At 40.3% G+C, this 21304-nt stretch overlaps 1 protein-coding gene across 17 annotated transcripts in view; it reads right to left on the minus strand.

Annotated features, from left to right (window-relative positions):
- Positions 1 to 21304, minus strand: part of LOC129732246 (neuroligin-4, X-linked) — a 492846-nt gene that overhangs the window by 193824 nt on the left and 277718 nt on the right. For 16 of the 17 annotated variants that reach the window (XM_055692929.1, XM_055692928.1, XM_055692927.1 and 13 more), the window contains one exon: positions 11314 to 11502. The exons of the other annotated variant lie outside the window; for it this stretch is intronic. In XM_055692929.1, coding sequence (XP_055548904.1) covers positions 11314 to 11502 — 189 coding nt within the window. The remainder of the gene's footprint in view (positions 1 to 11313; positions 11503 to 21304) is intronic. 17 annotated transcript variants of the gene reach the window in all.

The following is a 21304-nucleotide window of genomic DNA, read 5'->3' on the forward strand; positions in this document are numbered from 1 at the left end:
TACGACTGCGTCGTTAATTAAAACTGCTCCGTCGTTTATTCGTTTCACAAGTCCTCCTGAGTATACCTTTTCAAAGGTGCAATTGGAATGTCTTCCCGTGGTCAATCTGTGTATGCAATCGTTGGCGTGTTCGAGTTGTGACATCTCGCAGAGGAAATACTTATTTTGATCTTCACATGGTTGGCTCATCTCGTATACGTGCGTGATGTTCCTAACGATGTAATTTCTGTTGAGTGCTATTCGTTTGTTAGATCTTATTATGGAATCTATGTAATCATATTCAAAAGATACTGTAGATATTTGTGGTACCTTTAGTATGTAGAGGATGTGAGTATTGTTTAACATCACTTGAGCTTGTGATTGTGACAATAATTCCTCGAATGTATTCATTTCTATTTCGTGAAATTGCAGGAATGTGGCTATTTTTGTGAAGTCCTTCATGGATAGTAATTTGCTACTCGGGATTCCGTGTTTAACCATCAGTATTGCTTCTTCTTATGTTTCCACTTGGTTTTGGAGAGAGTCTAGATTCGAGAGGACTATCAGTTGATTAACTTCTAATGAATGATTCTTCGTTCTTTCATTTTCAATCCTTAGTACTTCGTTGGTGATATCGGTTATTTCTTGAATTCTCTTGTCCATGGCTTCGTTGATTAAGATTTGCTTGTTATTTTGAAAGATGAGGGAGTTTATAGATGAGTTGATCATTCGAAGGTCCTCGGCATCCGGGCTTCCGGCGATCCATTTCCATGCTGTTCCGATAGTATCCCATCTTTTTGGTCTTCTTGTCAGAGGTTTGATTTTTGTGAATGTTTCATACAATTTATAGTTTTTTATCTGTATTATAATAACGGGTTAGTGGAAGGATTGTTTTGAATGTCGCGATTGACGTTAGATATAGTTATTCCGATTTGTATCAAGTCGATTGGATGGATAATACGTATGTGTCCTATCTTTATTCTTGCTTTTCCAAGTGGTATAATGGCCAGAGGATTATTTGTCAAGTCGTGAATTTGGATGGATGCCTGCATATTAGACACGCAGAGGGCGAGTCTGAAAAGATATTAAGAGGATGATTATTCATGTGGATTCTTCCTTAGGTTACATTTGTGTATTTTTCTGTTATTTGAATCTATAATATATGTGCTGTGATTCTCTTTTATTTTGACTATGTTATATCTACTTTTCCTTTTGTTATTGGAGCACGTTTTCTCATATGCGTAAGAGTCAATAGTGTATGGCTGATAGAGCTTTGGTATTATTTTCTCGTCTTTGTTTTTATGAAGTTGTAATATTTTTTCGTTATTTTTGTTTCGAATTGTGGCTATCTCCTCGTATGTTGCGTTGTTCCCACTTTCACCTATATAAATGTTTTTTGGAGTATTTTTTGTGAAGGAATGTATGGTGTTATTATATTTGTGTGTTGCCTCTTGAATGAGTACTTTCACGGGCATATCTGGGTTTAGTGCTTTAGTGCACCTAGCTATTTCTCGAATTGTAGAATGGCATCTTTCTACTTGGCCATTTGTTTCCGATCTATTAACTGGGGTTTTGAAAATTTGTACCCCCAAATTTAGAATCATTTGCTCTACAACATTTGATACGAATGAGCTCTCATTGTCAATAACGATATGGGCAGGCAAGTCCCAATCGTAAAGAAGTTGTAAGAGAACGTCTTTTATGTCTGAGATGGCTTTGGATTTGATGGGTGGCATTTTTAGGTATTTTGAGAATTTATCTAATGACGATATGAAAAGGTTATTCGCGTTGTACAAAAATATATCTATGTGAACTATTTCTCCGGGATATTGGGGAATGGGTGTTTTAACCGGTATGAATTTTTGTGGTTGTCTCTCATATTTTTCTGTTTTGCAGATTTCGCAAGTTTTAACATAATTTTGGATGAGTTTATGCATCCCAGGGAAGAAGAATCGTTAAACGAGTTGTAGTGAATTCTCTTTTGCGTTACGATGCGCAAAGTTGTGAATGTTTTTTATCTCGTCAAGTTGGCGTTCTTCGTCCTCAAGATCTTCAACTCTTAATTGCGAGAATCTTGCTCTAGTTATTTTAGGATTAAAGTGGGTTTTATAAATTTCTTGGATGGTTCCCATAGTTGGTTCGTCTGTAAATATACCGTTCAGGACTCCGGGATTTAGAAATCTTAGCAATTTGTCTTTTAGAAAATCGATAGTGAATTGTTGTTCCACAAATATATGTCTAGTGAATTTTTCAAAAGGGACATTAAATTCATATGATGAATTCGGTCCGATCTGAAAAATCAGCTGGTTGCGGAACACATTAATTGGGGCCTCTGTGGAGGGTATGTACGAGCTGTCGTCGTCTTCTGCTGAATGTTGGGTTACGGTTAATGAGTTAATTTGGACTCTGGATAGTGCATCAGCCACCACGTTGGACTTTCCGGCTTTATAGAACATTTCGTAATCGTGTTCCTCAAGAAATGCCTTCCAACGTTTCAGCTTAGCATTATTGTTTTTAGGTGATAATGTGAATGTGAGTGGGAGTTGATCTGTATAGATTTTTAATTTTGCTCCGTATATGAAGTTCCTTAAGTTGTGGAGTGCCCACACGACACCAAGCATCTCTCTCTCGTTGGTTGCATAGTTTTCTTCTGTGCTGGAAAGAGTTCGAGAAATAAAAGTTATTGGTCGTTCTCCATCTGGAAATTGTTGAGACAAAACTGCTCCCAGTGCGATTTCTGATGCGTCTGTGGTGAGGATAAAAGGCTTCTCAAAATCTGGAAAGGTTAAGACGTCGTTAGATGATAATATATCTTTAAGTGTATTAAATGAGTTGATTGCTTCTTCGTCCAGTTTGATTGCATGGTTTTTTGATTGATTCTTCGGAATTTGGCGGTGGCCATCCTCCCCTCTTAAAAGCTTTGTAAGGGGTTTCGCGAGTTTAGCGTAATCCCTTACAAAACGTCTGTAATAGCCAGAGAGTCCGAGAAAGGCTCTCAAATCCTTGAGGTTTTTGGGTTCCGGGTACTTCCGGATACATTCCACTTTTTTCATGTTAGACTTTAGTCCGTCTTCTGATACAATGAATCCTAGGAACTCGACTTCTGTTTTCAAGAATTCTGATTTGTCTGGTTGGATTTTGAAATTGGCTTTTCGTAATGTTTGGAGGATTATTTCGAGATTTTTCAGATGTTCTTCAAATGTTCTGCTAAAAATTATAATGTCATCTATGTATACGTGACAAATTTTTTCCGATGTTTTCTCTGAGAACATCATCCATCACTCTTTGAAAAATAGAAGGAGCGTTCTTTAATCCAAACGGTAGGCGAATAAATTCGTACTTCCCGTTATTGACTGAGAACGCTGTTTTTTCGATGTCTTTTTCTGACACTGGTATTTGGTGAAAGCCTGAGGCCAGATCCAATGTCGTGAAATATTTGTTTGCTCCTAAGTTAGCCAAAAACTGCAGATGTGTCAGGGATAGGGTACCTGTCGCTTATTGTTTTCGAATTTAATTTCCTGTAATCTATCACCATTCGGTACTTCTTTTCGTTAGAAGCGTCCAATTTTTTTGGGACGATCCACACGGGGAATTATACGGTGAATGGGAAGGTCTGATTATACCGTCATGAAGTAATTTTTCCACTTGTTTGTTGACCTCTGATTTTAATGCTTGTGGATATGGGTAAGTTTTGCTGTACACTGCGTTTTCGTCTGTTGTTTTAATGTCTGCTTTTACTCTGGTAGTGAAGGGTAATTTTTCGTCTGGAGGTTGAAATAAATCTTGAAATTTCTTAAGTATTTTGTTGAGTTCATCTCTCTGGTATTCGTCCAGGTGACTATCGCGGATGTTGATCTTGTTTACTTCTTGTAGTTTGTATTGAAGTAAAGGGATTACAAATTGATTTTCCAAAATTAATCTTTCATTTGAAGTGTCTATGACTGCTTTGAGTTCCTTCAGGGTGTCGTGTCCTATTATTGCGTCAAAGGATTTTAGTTCCTTTAGGTGGAAGAATTTGATTAAGGCGTCTGAATAAGGTAAAAATAACTTTCCTCTTGAATATTTCTCTATTTTTATATCCCCGCCCACTGAGGATACATGGAATGTTTGTTTCACATTGTGTGAAATATTAGTGTGTTTTGGATGAATGAAATTTTTGTTTGAACCTGTATCGATTAAGATTTTGAGTGGTTTGTTGGCTTTGCCATAATAAAGAAAGTATGGTAGGGTGGATTTTATCCTAAAAAATTGAGCTCGGCATTGTTTTCTATGTCCTCTTCAGGAAGATCGCGTTCTTGGTTTTCGACTTGTCTCATGTAGCGTTGGTAAGTACTGGATTCTTCGGGATAATATTCTTCATCTTCTGATGGGCAGTAGTCTGCTCTTTCGTCGTTCTCGATTTCAACTGGTGGGTCTTCGTATTTTCCGGTTACCGTGTTAAAAAGTCTCGGACGTTTTGATGGGTTTGGTTATTGGGGTCGATTACCATAATTAACTTGGTTTGTTCTAATTGACTGATCAACTTCCATAGGTTCTGGTGGGGGTCTAAATGGATTTCTCTGAGGGACTCTAGGCGGTTGGTTCATGTGTTGTTGTAGGGGTTGCCTAAAGTTATTGAAGTGTGGAGGTGGTCTGTTATTCTGGAAAATTGGTTGTGGTCTAAAATTGTGGTTGGGAAATACTTGTACTGGTCTGAATGGTACAGGGTCTCGTCTCGGTGCCATTCTAGGTGGTATCCTAGGTGGAGCGAGCGGAATCAAATTTCTGGGTGGTGTTGCCATTTCATGATGCCTAGGTCTGGTTAACATTTTTCTGCATTCTACATTCTGAAATGCAATACAGTAGCTGTAGGCTGCTGCCAGAGATGTCGGTTCGTAATTGCGAATAAATTTATAGACATCTCCGTCGAGACCTCTAATGAAGGCATCTATAGCTTTTTTATTATATGTTTCAATCAGAGCCTTTGATGCCTCTGGGTGTGTAAATCTGTCGTCCGTTTTAACCTGATTGGCGATTAGGGATAGTAATCGGTTTACCTTGTCGAAATACGTTTCCAGTGAATCGTTCTTTTGTTGCACGCTCATCAGTTGGTAGTCTAATGTCTCTAAGTCTCGTTTTTCGCCATAATATGTGAGAAGTGTTTTTTTTATGACATTCCAGTTGATGCTAACATTGGAGGCTACCAGCGCATCGTTTGCCTCACCTTTGATTTTTCTGCGTATTGTTTTGCAGACCATGTGAAATCTATTTTGCTGTTCTATACTATGCGATGTGTTGGTTTGGTATAGCTTAACCAAACTGTCAACATCACAGAGCCAATTGTTTAATTCCCCTGGCTCACCAGTGAAAAATGGTAAGTCCTTTACTAAATCTGGAATCTTCTCAAAAGATTCTGGGTTTACCGCGGATCCATCGGGACGAGTGAATATTAGCGGTGGATCGCTGTAGTCAGGTGACGCTGGAGGGATATTTGCCGTTTCGAGAGCTGCGAGTCGGCTTAGGATATCGTCTACTATGGGATTCTGAGCCATTTTTATTTTTATATTTAATTTCTTGAACAATTCGTTCAATTCTTCCAGTTTGTTCAAGGCTTTTTTTTTACACTTGGTTACTATCGCTTAATATTCTTATATATAAATTTACTTTCCCTTTTTCTTTTTCACTTTATTTTTACTGCTTGATATTTTTATTTTTAAGAAAAGGTTTATTACTTACAGTACTAGCCTGAGCATCCTGTGGGTATGCCACGGGATTGCGCGACACGTAGACTCCGTTTTCGATCCTTCTTACAGGGAAAATCTGGAGATCTTCTTGAGCGCCTGCTCAGATTGTTATCGAGTCCTATTACCTCAGCTCGACCAATTGCCGGGTTGCAATTGAAACCAGGTCGAGTCGGGACTGATAGGTGACTTCCTTCCTTCTCGGTACGGTCGGTAGATTCCTTTTTTGCCGGGACGAGTGGTTAGCTGTTCCGGATACTTGGGGACCGATTCGTACGGCTGTTCTGCGATTGGGATAGGTTTCGCTCAAAGTGCGGATGTGAGATCCTCTTACAGTTTCACTATCCGGTGTTTGATGGTACAAGATGTTCACTTCACTCTAAAGTTGTGATACTTCTTTTTGGTTTCGACACTTTAACACTTTTGAACTTATTTTCACACTAGGGTCCCTATTCGGGCGCCAGTTAAGACTTCCCTTAAGGGAAAGTCGAAAAAATATATTTTTTATCGGAGCTGAGCTCCTTCTTTATTTGGTGCTTAGTAAGAACTGATTTACAATTGACTCTTAACCTAAGAAGAAACCTCGCGTTGTGGTCAGCTCCGTCTAGAACAAAGGGGGTGTTTGTATACCTTGCTGATAGCTAGGCGATGGTGTTATGCTTATGTTGCATTTCCTGTAGATATCGTTTGGGTGGTCTGGGAAAGATTGTTATGGCTGATAGCTAGACGATGGTGTTATGCTTATGTTGCATTTCCTGTAGATATCGTTTGGGTGGTCTGGGAAAGATTGTTGTGGTTTCCGGAATGATCTCAACTCGTCTGGTGAAATTGCGATAACGTTGTTGCTCGTTGCTAACTCCTGGTGTGAAGGTACTCGACTGCAAGCAATTGCAGTATTTCCTCTCCTAAACTTCCCAGAAAAGGTCCCAAAATTTCCCAAAGTGAAATGAATGATACAAACAAACTCAAAAGTGCAGCGGAAAAACCGAAGCAAACCCCTCCTGGGTTTGCAAATTTAAAGTCCCAGAAGGAGTTCCCAGCACTTCCTGGAACATCTAAAACCCCAGTTGTTCCCTTTGCACATCCAGTTGATAAATCAAATGCTGGACTGGTGAAATTTTCTGACATTGTGAACTTGATTTTTGAAACTTTCAATGTACCCGATCCAATTAAAGTTTTTCTCACAGCATTCCTCCCAACAGTTAGAACATTTTTGAAGCAGTTGACTGCTCAATGGCCCCTCCTTGCAGCGATCGTATCATTCGATGCCTAATTCATCTGCGTATATGAAGGATTCTATCTCTGTCTTACAGTGGAATTGTAGAAGTATTTTACCAAAAATTGATTCATTTAAGGTTTTGATAAATAAAAACAAATGCGATGCATTTTTTCTTTGCGAAACTTGGCTTACTTCGAATATCGATCTTAACTTCCATGATTTTAATATTATTCGCCTTGATCGAGACACCCCATATGGAGGAGTACTTCTAGGGATTAGGAAGTGCTATTCCTTCTATCGTATTAACCTCCCCTCGGCATTGAAGTTGTCGCATGTCAAATGACAATACAAGGTAAAGAGCTTTGTATTGCCTCAATATATATTCCCCCAGTGCACAGGTTGGGCAACGGCTGCTCTTTGATTTAATAGAACTTCTCCCTTCGCCACGTTTGATTTTGGGAGACTTTAACTCTCATGGCGTAGCTTGGGGTTCCCCTTCTAATGATAACCGCTCCTCCTTAATCTATAACCTTTGCGATGACTTCGACATGACGATTTCGAACAACGGAGAAATGACACGTGTCCCGAAACCTCCAGCGTGCCCAAGCGCTTTGGATCTATCTTTATGTTCGACGTCGCTACGGTTGGATTGCACATGGAAGGTAATCCTCGATCCTCACGGTAGCGACCATTTGCCTATTCCTATATCAATTACTAACGGATCAACTCGCATGCGACCAATTGACATTCCGTATGACCTGACACGGAATGTCGATTGGAAGTTATACGAGGAAATGGTTTCAAAAGCGGTCGAGTCGATTCAACATCATCCACCACTTGAAGAATACAACCTCCTCGCGGGATTGATTCTCGACGCCACGTTGCAAGCCCAAACGAAGAAATATCCCGGCGTAACGATCAAAGAACCGCCTCCCACTCCGTGGTGGGACAAAGAGTTCTCCGATGTCTACACGCAAAGATCCGACGCGTATCTAACCTTCCGGGATACAGACAGTGCCGACGACTTTAAACGTTATTCGGAGCTTGATACCAAGTTTAAAAGCTTGGCTAAAGCAAAGAAACGCGGATATTGGCGTCGGTTCGTAAACGAGACGTCGAGGGAGACATCAATGAGCACTCTTTGGAACACAGCCCGAAGAATGCGGAATCGCGTAACGGTCAACGAAAGCGAGGAGTCTTCAAGTAGGTGGATGTTTGATTTTGCCAGGAAAGTATGTCCGGACTTTGTTCCTGAGCAAAACATTGTTCGCAATGCGTCTCCGGGCCACGACGCCATAGAATCACCTTTTACGATGGCAGAATTATCAGTTGCTCTCCTGCCCTGTAACAATAACGCGCCTGGGTTAGATAGAATCAAATTCAACTTGTTGAAGAATCTACCCGGCAATGCCAAGAGGCGCTTGTTGAACTTGTTCAATAAGTTCCTGGAGCAAAACATTGTACCGCAGGATTGGAGGCAAGTGAAGGTGATCGCCATCCAAAAACCAGGAAAACCAGCTTCTGATCACAACTCTTATAGGCCGATTGCAATGCTATCCTGTATCCGGAAATTGATGGAAAAAATGATACTCCGTAGCTTAGACCATTGGGTCGAATCAAATGGTCTGCTATCAGATACTCAGTTTGGCTTCCGCCGTGCCAAAGGGACGAATGATTGTCTTGCGTTGCTTTCAACAGATATTCAGCTGGCGTATGCTCACAAAGAACAAATGGCGTCTGCGTTCTTGGACATTAAGGGGGCTTTTGATTCCGTTTCTATTGAAATTCTTTCGAGTAAACTTCACCGACAAGGATTTTCTCCAGTTTTAAACAATTTTTTGCACAATTTGTTGTCCGAAAAGCACATGCATTTTACGTATGGCGATTTGGCAACTTTTCGAATTAGCTACATGGGTCTTCCCCAGGGCTCATGTTTAAGCCTCCTTCTTTACAATTTTTATGTAAATGGCATCGACGAATGTCTGGCAAATTCATGCACGATAAGACAACTTGCGGACGACAGCGTGGTCTCTGTTACAGGAGCCAAAGCTGCCGATTTGCAAGGACCATTGCAAGATACTTTGGACAATTTGTCTACTTGGGCTCTACAGCTAGGTACCGAATTCACTCCGGAGAAGACTGAGATAGTAGTTTTTTCTAGGAAGCATGAACCTGCTCAGCTTCAAACACAATTAATGGGTAAAACGATTTCTCAGGTTTTGGTGCATAAGTATCTTGGTGTCTGGTTTGACTCTAAGGGCACCTGGGGTTGCCATGTTAGGTATCTGATGAAGAAAAGTCAGCAAAGAGTAAATTTTCTTCGTACAATAACCGGATCATGGTGGGGAGCCCACCCAGGAGACCTTATAAGGCTTTACCAAACAACGATATTGTCTGTAATTGAGTACGGGTGTTTCTGCTTCCGCTCCGCAGCAAACACACATTTGATCAAACTGGAGCGAATACAATATCGTTGTTTGTTTGCGTATCGCCTTAGGTTGCATGCAATCGACCCATACGATGAGTTTGGAGGTCTTAGCTGGAGCTCTACCATTGAAAAACCGCTTCTGGAGCCTGTCTTCTCGTATTCTTATCAAATGTGAGGTCTTGAACCGTCCTGTGATTGAAAATTTTGAAAGGTTAATCGAACTTAATTCTCAAACCCGTTTTATGACATTGTATTTCAATCACATGTCCCAAAATATCAATCCTTCTCTGAATATTCCAAATCGTGTCAACTTATTGAATACTTCTGATTCTACTGTGTTTTTCGATACATCCATGATAGACGAAACCCGTGGAATCCCGGATCATTTACGCGTGCAGCAGATCCCCAAAATTTTTTTTAATAAATATCGAAACATCAACTGTGACAATATGTTCTACACTGACGGATCACTTATCGATGGGTCCACTGGCTTCGGTATCTTCAATAACAATTTAACCGTCTTCCATAAGCTCGATAATCCTGCTTCTGTTTACGTCGCAGAATTAGCGGCAATTCAGTACACCCTAGGGATTATCGAAAAAATGCCCACGGACCATTATTTCATCTTTACGGACAGTCTCAGTTCCATTGAGGCTCTCCGATCGATGAAAGATGCTTAGCACTCTCCGTATTTCCAGGGGAAAATACGGGAACATCTGAGTGCTTTATCCGAAATATCGTTTCAGATTACCTTAGCGTGGGTCCCTTCTCACTGCTCGATACCGGGCAATGAGAAAGCGGACTCTTTGGCTAAGGTGGGTGCAACAAACGGTGACATTCATGAAAGACCAATTGCCTATAATGAATTTTTTGCACTTGTACGTCAGAATGCGATCATCAGTTGGCAAAATTCTTGGACCAGAGGGGAACTGGGAAGGTGGTTACATTCCATTATACCCAAGGTATCGACGAATCCGTGGTTCAAGGGGTTGGATGTAGGTCGAGTTTTCATTTGCGTGATGTCTCGGCTTATGTCCAATCACTATAGATTTAATGCGCATCTCCGTCGTATTGGGCTCGAGGAAAGTGGTATCTGTGCCTGTGGTGAGGGTTATCACGACATAGAGCACGTTGTTTGGTCATGCCCTGTACACCGTGACGCCAGGTCTAAATTAATAGCTTTCCTCCGGGCCGAGGGTAGAGGGCCAGCTGTTCCTGTTCGTGATGTCTTGGCAAGTCGTGACCTACCCTACATGTCCCTTATATACATTTTCCTGAAATCCATCCATTCCCCAGTCTAGTCCCATTCCTTTCCACCCACATTCAACAAAACGGCAAGAGCACGACGTAGACCTCGATTTTGGAATCAGCAGCTGAACCCCACACGAATTCACCAGGACCTGAGAACCCGAGGCCTTCCGTGCCCAGCGGCACACACCATATAGCCACTGGAACACCAGCGAACAACAACAACGAACCATAACCCGCAACTAAACCCCGCACAATACCACCAGGACCCGAGAATTACTGCATATCCATGACAATTCGACGATCATCAGACGACCATTTAACTACAAAACACTGATTGAAAATACATGCTAGTTTTAAGATAGACCTAATTTCAGCTCGTAGTCGGCAGCGAGGATAAAAAATTTGCTTTAAGATTTTAAGTCATCAGATAAAATTGGCGCCGTTAAACATTAAATTGTATTTGTGCCGTGTCAAATAAACGATTTATGAAGAAAAAAAAACATTGCCAAATCTTCGGCAACACTGTGGAAACAACTGTTAAGGAGTTATGAGGTTTTGTCGCGCCAACGGACCGATTTGCCCCACTGTGCATCGGGTACTTTACTGAGACTAAAGAATCATATTGTCTCGTCCGGGAACTAATAAGGAAAGCGTGAATTTTTTTCAATCTGTCTAAATATGCACAACTTCAGTTTTTTCATCATAGATTTACTTACCATTAGCAACAGGAGAAACCACTAGAATATTTGCTAATGCTGCTCCTGTGCCATGTCCCATCAATGTGATTCGTTTCGGATCACCATGAAAAGATGATAAATTTTCTCTCAACCAGTGTAAAGCAGCAACTATATCCATCAATCCAAAGTTCCCTTGTGCACTTCCTTTGGCTCCCGTTTTCAAAAATCCTTAAAACAAAAGCAGATATGAATATAAGCTATGTAGAAACTTTATTTTTGGGTCTGAAGAAAATTTCTGAGATCTTTTGCTAACAATATTAAATAATTAAATTCAGATAACCGGGCCACGAGCAGTAAAATATAATTCTCAACGCTCAACTATTGGACATTAGTTAAAATGGATTTGATTTTTTTTGTGTAAAGGGAACATTTGTATAATACATAACGCGCTTAGAGGAGGGTAGGTACACTGAAAATATTTTTTCGTTATTCCTACTCATGCACATTCCGTAAACATGGAATTCGTAGATTGTACTGCACTTTCGTTGATTGTAAAGAATATTCGTATTGCAAAATATCGAATAGAATTGCAACATTACGCATAATTTGTACAATTAACGACTGTACTTTCGTATGAATGCGTTCTGTTATTTTCGATTTCGTATAAAAGGAGCTGGTACCCACTTGGTTACAGAGTCCACTTTGATATGATATGTGAGTTCAAATCTTGTTAAGATAGAAGGCCATTTTTGGTTATAAAAAGGACGTAGTATAGTTAGGCACGGGTTTATTCTCTAAGGCTCCTCATCACCACCACTCCTTCACTTGGTCCGGATCCGTTTTTTTTTTAATACTCTAATATTTATTTAGGCCCAACCGCAAAGCATAACGGGGCCGAATATCTTTTGGAGTAGGGAAAAGCCAGCTTGAGTAGAGTCTGTATCCCGACTGCTCCTCCTCAAACAGGCATAAAAACTCTCTCATCTTTTCTCTTTTATAAATACAATTTAAAAATAAATGTCATTAAAACCTACGGCTAACAATAACATTATTTTTCTCTGTATGGGTAAATATCAATTCTTAATACTATTCGTTGAGGTGTGATGGTTCCTTATCTCTTAGAAATCAAAACTTATATCTATGTTCGATGGATCATGTCCCTCAGAAAGAAGCGATGATTCATGTGTCTCTAAAAAGATCAATGAAAGAAAGAAGAAAAGGAACAGAATTAGTGTAAAACTTTTTGATGGAGGTTTTGTTATAAAAATAAGAAGAAATAGCGAGGAGATAATCAAATTCGATACTTGATATCTCTTAAAAAGTCATAAATAGGTATTACAAGCGCGGGGTTGCGGCTAGCAAGCGCATCCCGTACTTGCATTGTGAACGTCACTTTCTGTTTCCGGAGAGAATCAATAAGCTTGGTCCTTGCTCTGTGGTACTTAGGGCATACGAAGACTATATGATCCATATCTTCGTACCCGCCACATTCGCACAGATTATTATCGACTAAGTTTATTCGATAAAGGTGTGCGTTTGCAACATAGTGATTGGACATTAGGCGCGAAATAACTCGAATGAAATCTCGAGTTAAATCTAACCCTTTGAACCAAGCTTTTGTAGACACTTTGGGCGAAATCGAATGCATCCATCGCCCAAGATCGTCTTTATCCCATTTTTCCTGCCAGTTTGCCAGGGCCAGTTGTCGAGGCAGGTGAAAATACTCGGTATAGGTGATCGGTCTATCAAATATATCTCCTTCTATGGCACCCCTTTTCGCTAATAAATCAGCTTCTTCATTGCCTGGGATTGAGCAATGAGAGGGGAGCCACACAAAGCAGATAATGAAAGACCGATCAACCAGCACTTCTAATATCCGTCTAATTTCCGGAAGGAAATAGGACGGATGCTTGACCGGTTTGATCGATCGGAGAGCTTCGATAAAACTGAGGCTGTCCGAGAAGATGAAATAATTACCTGGTGTCTTGAGCTCGATAATTCGCAGCGAATTGTGTATGGCAGCTAATTCAGCTACGTATATGGAGCAAGGCTGTGCCAGTTTGCGGGATATGTGATGATCTGTGTTAAAAATGCCATATCCGGATTGTCCATCCATCACAGATCCGTCCGTGAAAAAGGAGTTCTGTTCTGGGAGATGGCCGAATTTTGCCGAAAATATTGATGGCACAACTGTTGGTTTGATGTGTTCGGGGATTCCCTGGATTTCTTGTTTCATCGTCAAATCAAATATAACAAAAGAATTGTTGAGCGATGGTGAAATCTCACGGTATGGAGCAACATCCGTAGGGTTTATCTCCATAGTCAAAAACTGCTGGTATACTGACATACAGGGTTTTTGAACAACTTCCAAACATTTCGTATAGTTCTCGATTATCATTGGGTTTGCTATCTCCGATCTGATGAGGAAACGAAGAGCCAACTCATATAGCCTCTCTTTGAGTGGTAGTACTCCCGCAATGACCTCTAGAGACATGGTATGTGTCGATTGCATGCAGCCTAGAGCAATACGCAAACAACGGTATTGTATCCTCTCTAGCTTCAGCATGTGTGAGGCTGCGACACCTCTGAAGCATATGCTGCCGTATTCTATTACGGGCAGAATCGTGGTTTGGTAGAGTCGTATCAAATCCTCTGGATGAGCTCCCCATGTGGTTCCTGTTACCATCCGAAAAAAATTAATTCTCGGTTGGCATCTTTGCTTCAGGTAATTGACATGTTTTTCCCATGTGCACTTAGAGTCATACCATACTCCTAGATACTTGAAGCTAGGTGACTGAGTGATGGGTCTTCCGGACAGAACTAGCTCGAAGCGAGGTGGTGGTCGCTTTTTCGAAAAAACTACCATCTCCGTTTTTTCAAGCGAGAACTCGATTCCAAGACAACTGGCCCAACCGGTCAGATTATCTAGCGTATTTTGCAGGCTGTTTTTCATGTCTACAGCTAGAATCGCCGTGACTGATACAACGCAGTCGTCAGCTAATTGGCGCATTGTGCAGCCGTCCGTCAAGCATGTGTCGATGTCACTGATGCAGAAGTTGTACAACAGCGGACTCAGACAAGAGCCTTGGGGGAGACCCATGTAGCTTGTTCGTGTTATTGTTGAAGAACCGTGGTTGAAAAGTAAATGCTTTTCAGACAGCAGGTTGATCAAAAAGTTTGTCAATACAGGGGAGAATCCTCTTTGATGCAGTTTCTCGGAAAGAATTTCGATTGAAACTAAATCAAATGCACCTGTGATATCCAGGAAAACCGAGGTCATTTGTTGTTTGCTGCCAAGAGCCATTTCCGCTTCAGTGGCTAGCAATGCCAGGCAATCGTTAGGGCCCTTGCCCCTACGAAAGCCGAACTGGGTCTCTGAAAGTTGGTTAGTTGTTTCTGCCCAGTTGTCAAGTCTACGCAGGATCATTTTTTCAAGCAATTTGCGTATGCATGAGAGCATCGCAATCGGCCTGTACGAGCGGTGATCTGCGGCAGGTTTGTCTGGCTTTTTGATTGCGATAATCTTAACCTGTCTCCAAGCTTCCGGAATCATATTGTTCCTGATAAGCTTATTAAACAGTTTAAGAAATCGTAGCTTGGCCGAGTCCGGCAGGTTTTTCATCAAATTAAATTTGATCCTGTCCGGTCCTGGAGCCTTGTTCTTGCAAGACGCGAGGGCAATTGAAAACTCCAACATGGTAAATTCTGGTTCTTCAATAGCTGTTGTATCGCTAAATTTTTGCTGTGATGGGACAGCGTCTGGGCATGCCTTTTTCGCGAAATCATAGATCCAACGTTCAGAGTATTCATTTGCCTCATTACTGTCCGACCTATTGCGCATTTTTCGAGCCGTATTCCAGAGATAGCTCATAGAAGCATCTCTGGGTAACGAGCTTATGAAATTTTGCCAGTATGATCTTTTTTTCAGTTTGTGTAGCTTAGACTGTTTTATTTCCAGCTCCCTAAACTGATCATAAAGCTCAATTGAACCACCATCCCTGAATGCTATGTATGATGCTTTTAGAGCTTTTTTAATCTCAGTGCATTCTTTGTCCCACCATTGCTTGTTGGGACGAATTTTCAACTTGTTCTCAAGGGCAGGTCTCTTCTGAGATTGCAACGCGCTATCTAGCACTAATGTTGCAAGGAAGTTGTATTCGTCGGATGGAGAAAGCTCATCCGTTGTTTCGAGACCCTGGGATATTGTGTTCGAGAATTTTTCCCAATCAATATTCCGGGTAAGATCATACTCTACTTCGACTGTGGTAGCAGAATGGAGCCTGCTCTTAATCGAAATACTGATTGGCAAATGGTCGCTACCGTGGGGATCTTGAATAATCTCCCATTTGCAGTCCAAAGCCATTGAGGAGGAACACATCGACAAGTCTAATGTGCTCTCTCGTATTGGAGGCCTTGCAATTCTCGTAGCTAACCCAGGTATGTTCAATAAGGTCATATCGAAGTCATCGAGAAAGCTTTCAATAAGAACAGCGCGGCTATCATCCCTGGGTGCGCCCCACGCCGTACCGTGAGAATTGAAATCTACCAGGATGAGGCGTGGAGACGGAAGCAGTTCCGTTATTTGTGACAGCTGCAACCGGTTAATAACCGCTCTAGGCGGAATGTAGACTAATGCGACAGTGAGGCCCTCCCCAGCAATTGTTATATGGCAAGCAACAATTTCTATTGCATCAATTGCTGGGAGAGGAATTCGGAAGAATGGGTAGCATTTTTTGATACCAGGGAGCACTCCGCCATAAGAGTTTCCTCGGTCTAAACGGATGATATTGAAGTCTTGAACGGCTAGTGTCGTATCAGTTGACAACCATGTTTCAGATAGCGCGAAAATATCGCATTTGCTATCGTGAAGCAGAAGTTTAAATTTATCTAATTTGGGGATCAAGCTTCTACAGTTCCATTGTATGATCCTTGTTGTCGATTCGTCACTTCGGCTGTCTGATTTAGACATCGAAGGATACGAACGCGAGGAGGGGCCATTTGGTGCTTAGTTGCTTACCCAACATGCAAATTGTTGGAAGCCAAGCCGAAATCATACTCTTGAGGGAATCAGATAGACCAAAAGTGGTAAATATCCATTCAACGATCATTTTGAATGAGATACGTCCATCAATGGTCGGTATTTCAAATTCCGATGACTGTTTTTTGGCGGAAGCAGATTGTTTTCCTGGTAGTTTGGGAAACTCTTTATCGGAATTGTTACCCTCAGGATTAAGCTTGAATCCTGGAGGTGACGGCTTAGCAATATTTTGCTTAGAAGGTGGACCACTTGGGGTATCTATATGTGTTTTCTTCTGCTCCTTTCTAGGAAGCTTGGGGGAAGATACGCTTGGTCGTTTACGCACGGCTCCACTTGACGGAAGAGGTTGATATACCTCTTCATCATCATTGGGATCGTCATGTTCCAAGCTGGAATATGGGTTTTCCTGTTGCTGTAAGGCAGTCTTCAGCATCTGTGCAAATGACTGCTTACAGCGTTGTTTTGTCGATTTTTTTAACGCTTCTGAGCGTTGTTTATATTTCGGACACGTCTCGACTTCATGTGGATCACCACCACAAAGACAGCATTTTGTCTCTTGATCGCCGCAAGCGTGGTTAATCTCGGAGATTTCACCACACTTGGAGCATTTAGGTTTTTTGTTGCAGTAGGTCTTCGTGTGCCCTAACTGCAAACAATTCGTACACGTCATGACTTTTGGAAAGAAAAGTCTCACGGGTAGTCGAAGCTTGTGGAGCTCGACAAAATCCGGAAGTACTTTTCCCTCAAAAGTCACTCTAAACGAGTCATTTGGGGAATAATTGCCCGTATTATCCTTCGAATACATTCTCCTGCATTCGAGGATTTTTATTTCAGGAAGGGATGGATTTTTAAAACATCCAATACCTTTCACAACATCCTCTTCTGTGAGGTCAGCCTCGGTTATAACACCCTCTATTTCAACTACGCGTGCCGGTATGTAAACGCGGTACTCCATATTGAAATTTGGACATCACTTGCTTGTCGGGGATCCGAGAATGTTGCCTTGAGTCTATCCGCTTTGACCTTGTAGACCTCGGTCAAGCTCGAGTACTTTTCCTTTAGAGTTTTGCATATCTGTAAAACTCTAAGAGGCTTGTTTTTGGGTCGGAAATACACGACCCAACGTAGACCAGGTTGGTTAACCTGATACATTTTAACCCGAGTTGACTCATCTTTACTGGATGGGATAACCGGGGCAGTTTTACGGGGTCTTTTACGCTTTTTAACGACATCGAAAAAAGCGTTATTTTCATTATTCGGGATGTCAGAAAAATCCATCCCGGACTCGTCACCTTCTGAGCAAGATGAGATGTCCGGTGGAATAGGCAATCCACCTACCGCCATAGCGGTTGTGAACTATATGCCGCTAATAATTAATATATGGAATATATTGAAATACTTATCTAAATACGAAATCGAAATATATCTGTATGTATATACGGAAATGAAAAGTTAAAAAAAATAAAGGTTGTGTCACTTATCTTTATATGTATGTGAATCAGCAGCACTGCTTGCGCTGTCTCTTCAACTGCAGAGCGGCGACGCCGTACGCTTTCCCCCCTTCGGGGTTCCACAGCATACGCGCCAACTAACCACTACCACAGCTCCGTACTCCTCTGCTGCGGGAATCGACCTACGCTGATGCTGGACCAGCACGACACCTTTCAGCACTCGCGCCAAAACAAGCACGACTCACCACCTCACACGCGAACGCAGCAATCGCGCCGATTAGCACCACTACCACTGGCGCTGTTCGGCAGTCGGGGCTCCCCCACCAAAAACGACGCGTATTCGCACACCAAACAACACCACTGCACACGCGAACGCTAAAAAAGAGAGCGGGAAATTAGTTTCGGTCCGCAGAGCACTCTAGAAAAACGACTTTCCTGCTCGGCTGCCGAAAAGACTATGTCCGGATCCGTTTGCTTTCTTGAATATTTATACGCTTCTGGAACAACATCGCTTTCGCATCGATAGAACCGCCGCGATACATATACTTTTCACTCAGATTTCGTAATGGAATAACTTCCGTGAACATTTGTACGTCTCTGGGGTTGAGTTGGGTAGACGAACGCGCTCGTCGTCGCTCTTTCGCAATCGATAGAACTAGAATCGCGTAAGCTCTGTTATTTTTGATTTCGTATAATGTATACATTATTGCGTAAGCTTACTAATTTTTCGTACTATTTACATTATGCAGCGTTCTTTGTACGAATTATTTGCGTTTATTTTTAAAACCAAACGTTACGTACACGAATATTAATCGGAAACAATTTGGACAGTTCTGACGAAAGTACCTTCATATTTATTACGCATTGGTTTCGTTGCAGAAAACAACAAAAGGTTTTGTATATAAAACAAACGTTTTCGTGGGATAAACTAAAATTTATTTTGAGTGTATTCAGCAAAAAGTTACACTGCGTGAGGCCACGTTTTCACATAAAAATTTGCAAATCGTCGTCATCTAGATATTTCAACTCGATTTCAATTAGGAAATTTGTTCGAGTGGTTTTTGGGGCGTACATATCTTGACGTCAATAGATTGATCATTTTATGGGATTGCACAGATAAATATAGCGATCTTCGACATGCTTTGCGACGTAACATTCAATATCTACTTGAACTTATACTGGTAGTATTCTTTACCAGCCACACTTCATAAAATTTTGGTGCACTTTTCCACCCTCTTGGCAAGTCTACCCTTTCAACAGTGTTTATGGGAGAACATGGCTCTGAAGCTGAAAACAAATACAGTCAGTTTTTTTTCGCGGGAGATGCGTTCCAAAAAAGATTAAATTGAGTTGAAAAAATGACGTAGAAAACTGTCCCAAAACCTTTGAACATTGACTGAATATGATAGTGGTCAGTGTAAGGGCCGAAATGTAATATTATAAATTTTCAGTATTTACACCAAAAATTATAATATTTTTTTAAAAACTGATATATGATTATATTTATCCTAAAACGGATAACATGATTGGAATGAGGTCGATATCTTGTACCGTTTTTGTGTTATTGAAAAACAACCTGACTGTATTATCGGAACGATCGGCAAGTTCACGCTCGAAATTTTTCAAGAACTACGAATATAGCCGACGTTTTTACCGTGCTTTGGTTTCTTCATATCTTACACGTGCTGCTAGATCTGCCAAGACCGAATAGATACTCCCAGAAAAGAAATAAAATATAAATATTTAAATATGTGGAGAGCCCTATTAAAATCATTTTCAAAACATTTATATTCTCCCAACAAGCTTTACAATCAGTTTATTAATGTCAGAATATGTAATTTTTTATACCCCAAAAGTCACTTGAACGAATTTTTCAAATTTAAATCAAGTTGAAATATCTACATGGTTTTAGACGAGAGATTTGTAAATTTTTATATGAAAACTCATAGTTTTGAAATGCATTTTAACATTAAAGGTTATAAGATTTGACAAACATTACAACATGGATTTTGAAGGTGAAAATATGTACTTTAATCCTAAATATACAGTTACTGCAAATATGTGCGAATGGGGGAGTAGGGAGGCTCCAAAAATTATCATTTTAGAACTAAAAAGCACCTATAGCTTTTTTTTGCACAAAGTTTGCAACGATGTATGATAGCCAAAATACGATTTTTTTCAAACCCCGAAAGTCACTCAAAGACCGCTTTCGAGTTTAAATAAATCTAAAAATCTAGAAAAAAGTGTTTTTTTTTTTTTAGATCCACCTTAATTTATTTTGAAAAACACTCTAGAAAAGTACTTATCCTTTTTTTCTAACCGAAAAAAGCCAATAAAAAAGGATAAATAAATACTCACGGTGATCAACCCAACCAATACTATAGAAAAGTGTAGAAACAAGATAGAGCAATAGTTTTTTAACAAAATTTTGTACAATTAAATTGAATTAAAATTATCTTTAACTTTGCAGAATAAATTTTTGCTCTATTTCACCAGATAAAAGGGTTAAAATTCCTATTTTGTGTATAATAGAACCACCCTAGAAATCATTTATACCACATAATAAACCTTTCTTTGCAGACAAATTTACTAGAACACATAAAACTTCTAGCATGAAAGGTTTCCGACTTACAGATTTTTTCGTGAAATTTCACGATTCCAACCACAGTGGGGTCGAGAGGAATTGAAAATTGCCAAATTCCGCGTTACGTAATATACGAATGTTCCCAAAACATACAGTCGAATCCCTTAATAGCGATATTCCAAGAAACCGTTGTTAAAACCAAAAAAAATTTATGTTTGTAAAACAGAAGGGACCATTATGAATGTCGCTCCAGCTAGATTTTTCGCTATAAAAATGTCGTTGTAGAGGAATTCAACTGTATACAAATTCAATACCTACTGTGTATGCGATTGAAAGTGCGCGTCAATATATGACGAATCGATCCGAAAATCAAATATCACTACCATCTGACGGAAAAAAAACCGAAAATGTTTTTTTTTTTCAATGCCTTAACGTTCAACTAACAAAATAACGAAAATTTAGTCAGAAAATGAAATTGGGTTAAAAAATATCGATTCGCAAAAAAAAAGTTGATCGAAAAAGACCCCAACGTAAATCTACGGTTCAATAGTTAATTAATCACTCTTATTACTTCGAACAAAAAGTAAAATTAGTCTATAGTCATAACAAACTGAAACAATTTGCAAATTTGTACGGCAGAAGGGAAAAAGTTTAAGAACTATTTTGGATATTGGGAAGTTGTTACTCAGTACAATAACTCATTCAAGAACGTGAAATTTTGTCATGCAGCGATGTATCAATAAATAAAAAACTATATTTTTTCGGAAAAAAAGAATCCAAAAATGATATCCATGACACGGCTGCAGGGTTGCCGTAGGACTTTGTAAATTATTATTCTTCAAACATTCCAATTGTATATGTCCTGATAAGAAACGTTTTCATTGTTCTTGTAGACGAAAATGATAAAGGTTACTTACAAAAGCGATGGTCAATCGTTGTAAAAATGCTGTTTTGGAA

This window comes from Wyeomyia smithii, chromosome 3, assembly GCF_029784165.1.
Source record: "Wyeomyia smithii strain HCP4-BCI-WySm-NY-G18 chromosome 3, ASM2978416v1, whole genome shotgun sequence".
In the NCBI taxonomy this organism is placed as follows: Eukaryota; Metazoa; Arthropoda; class Insecta; order Diptera; family Culicidae; genus Wyeomyia; species Wyeomyia smithii.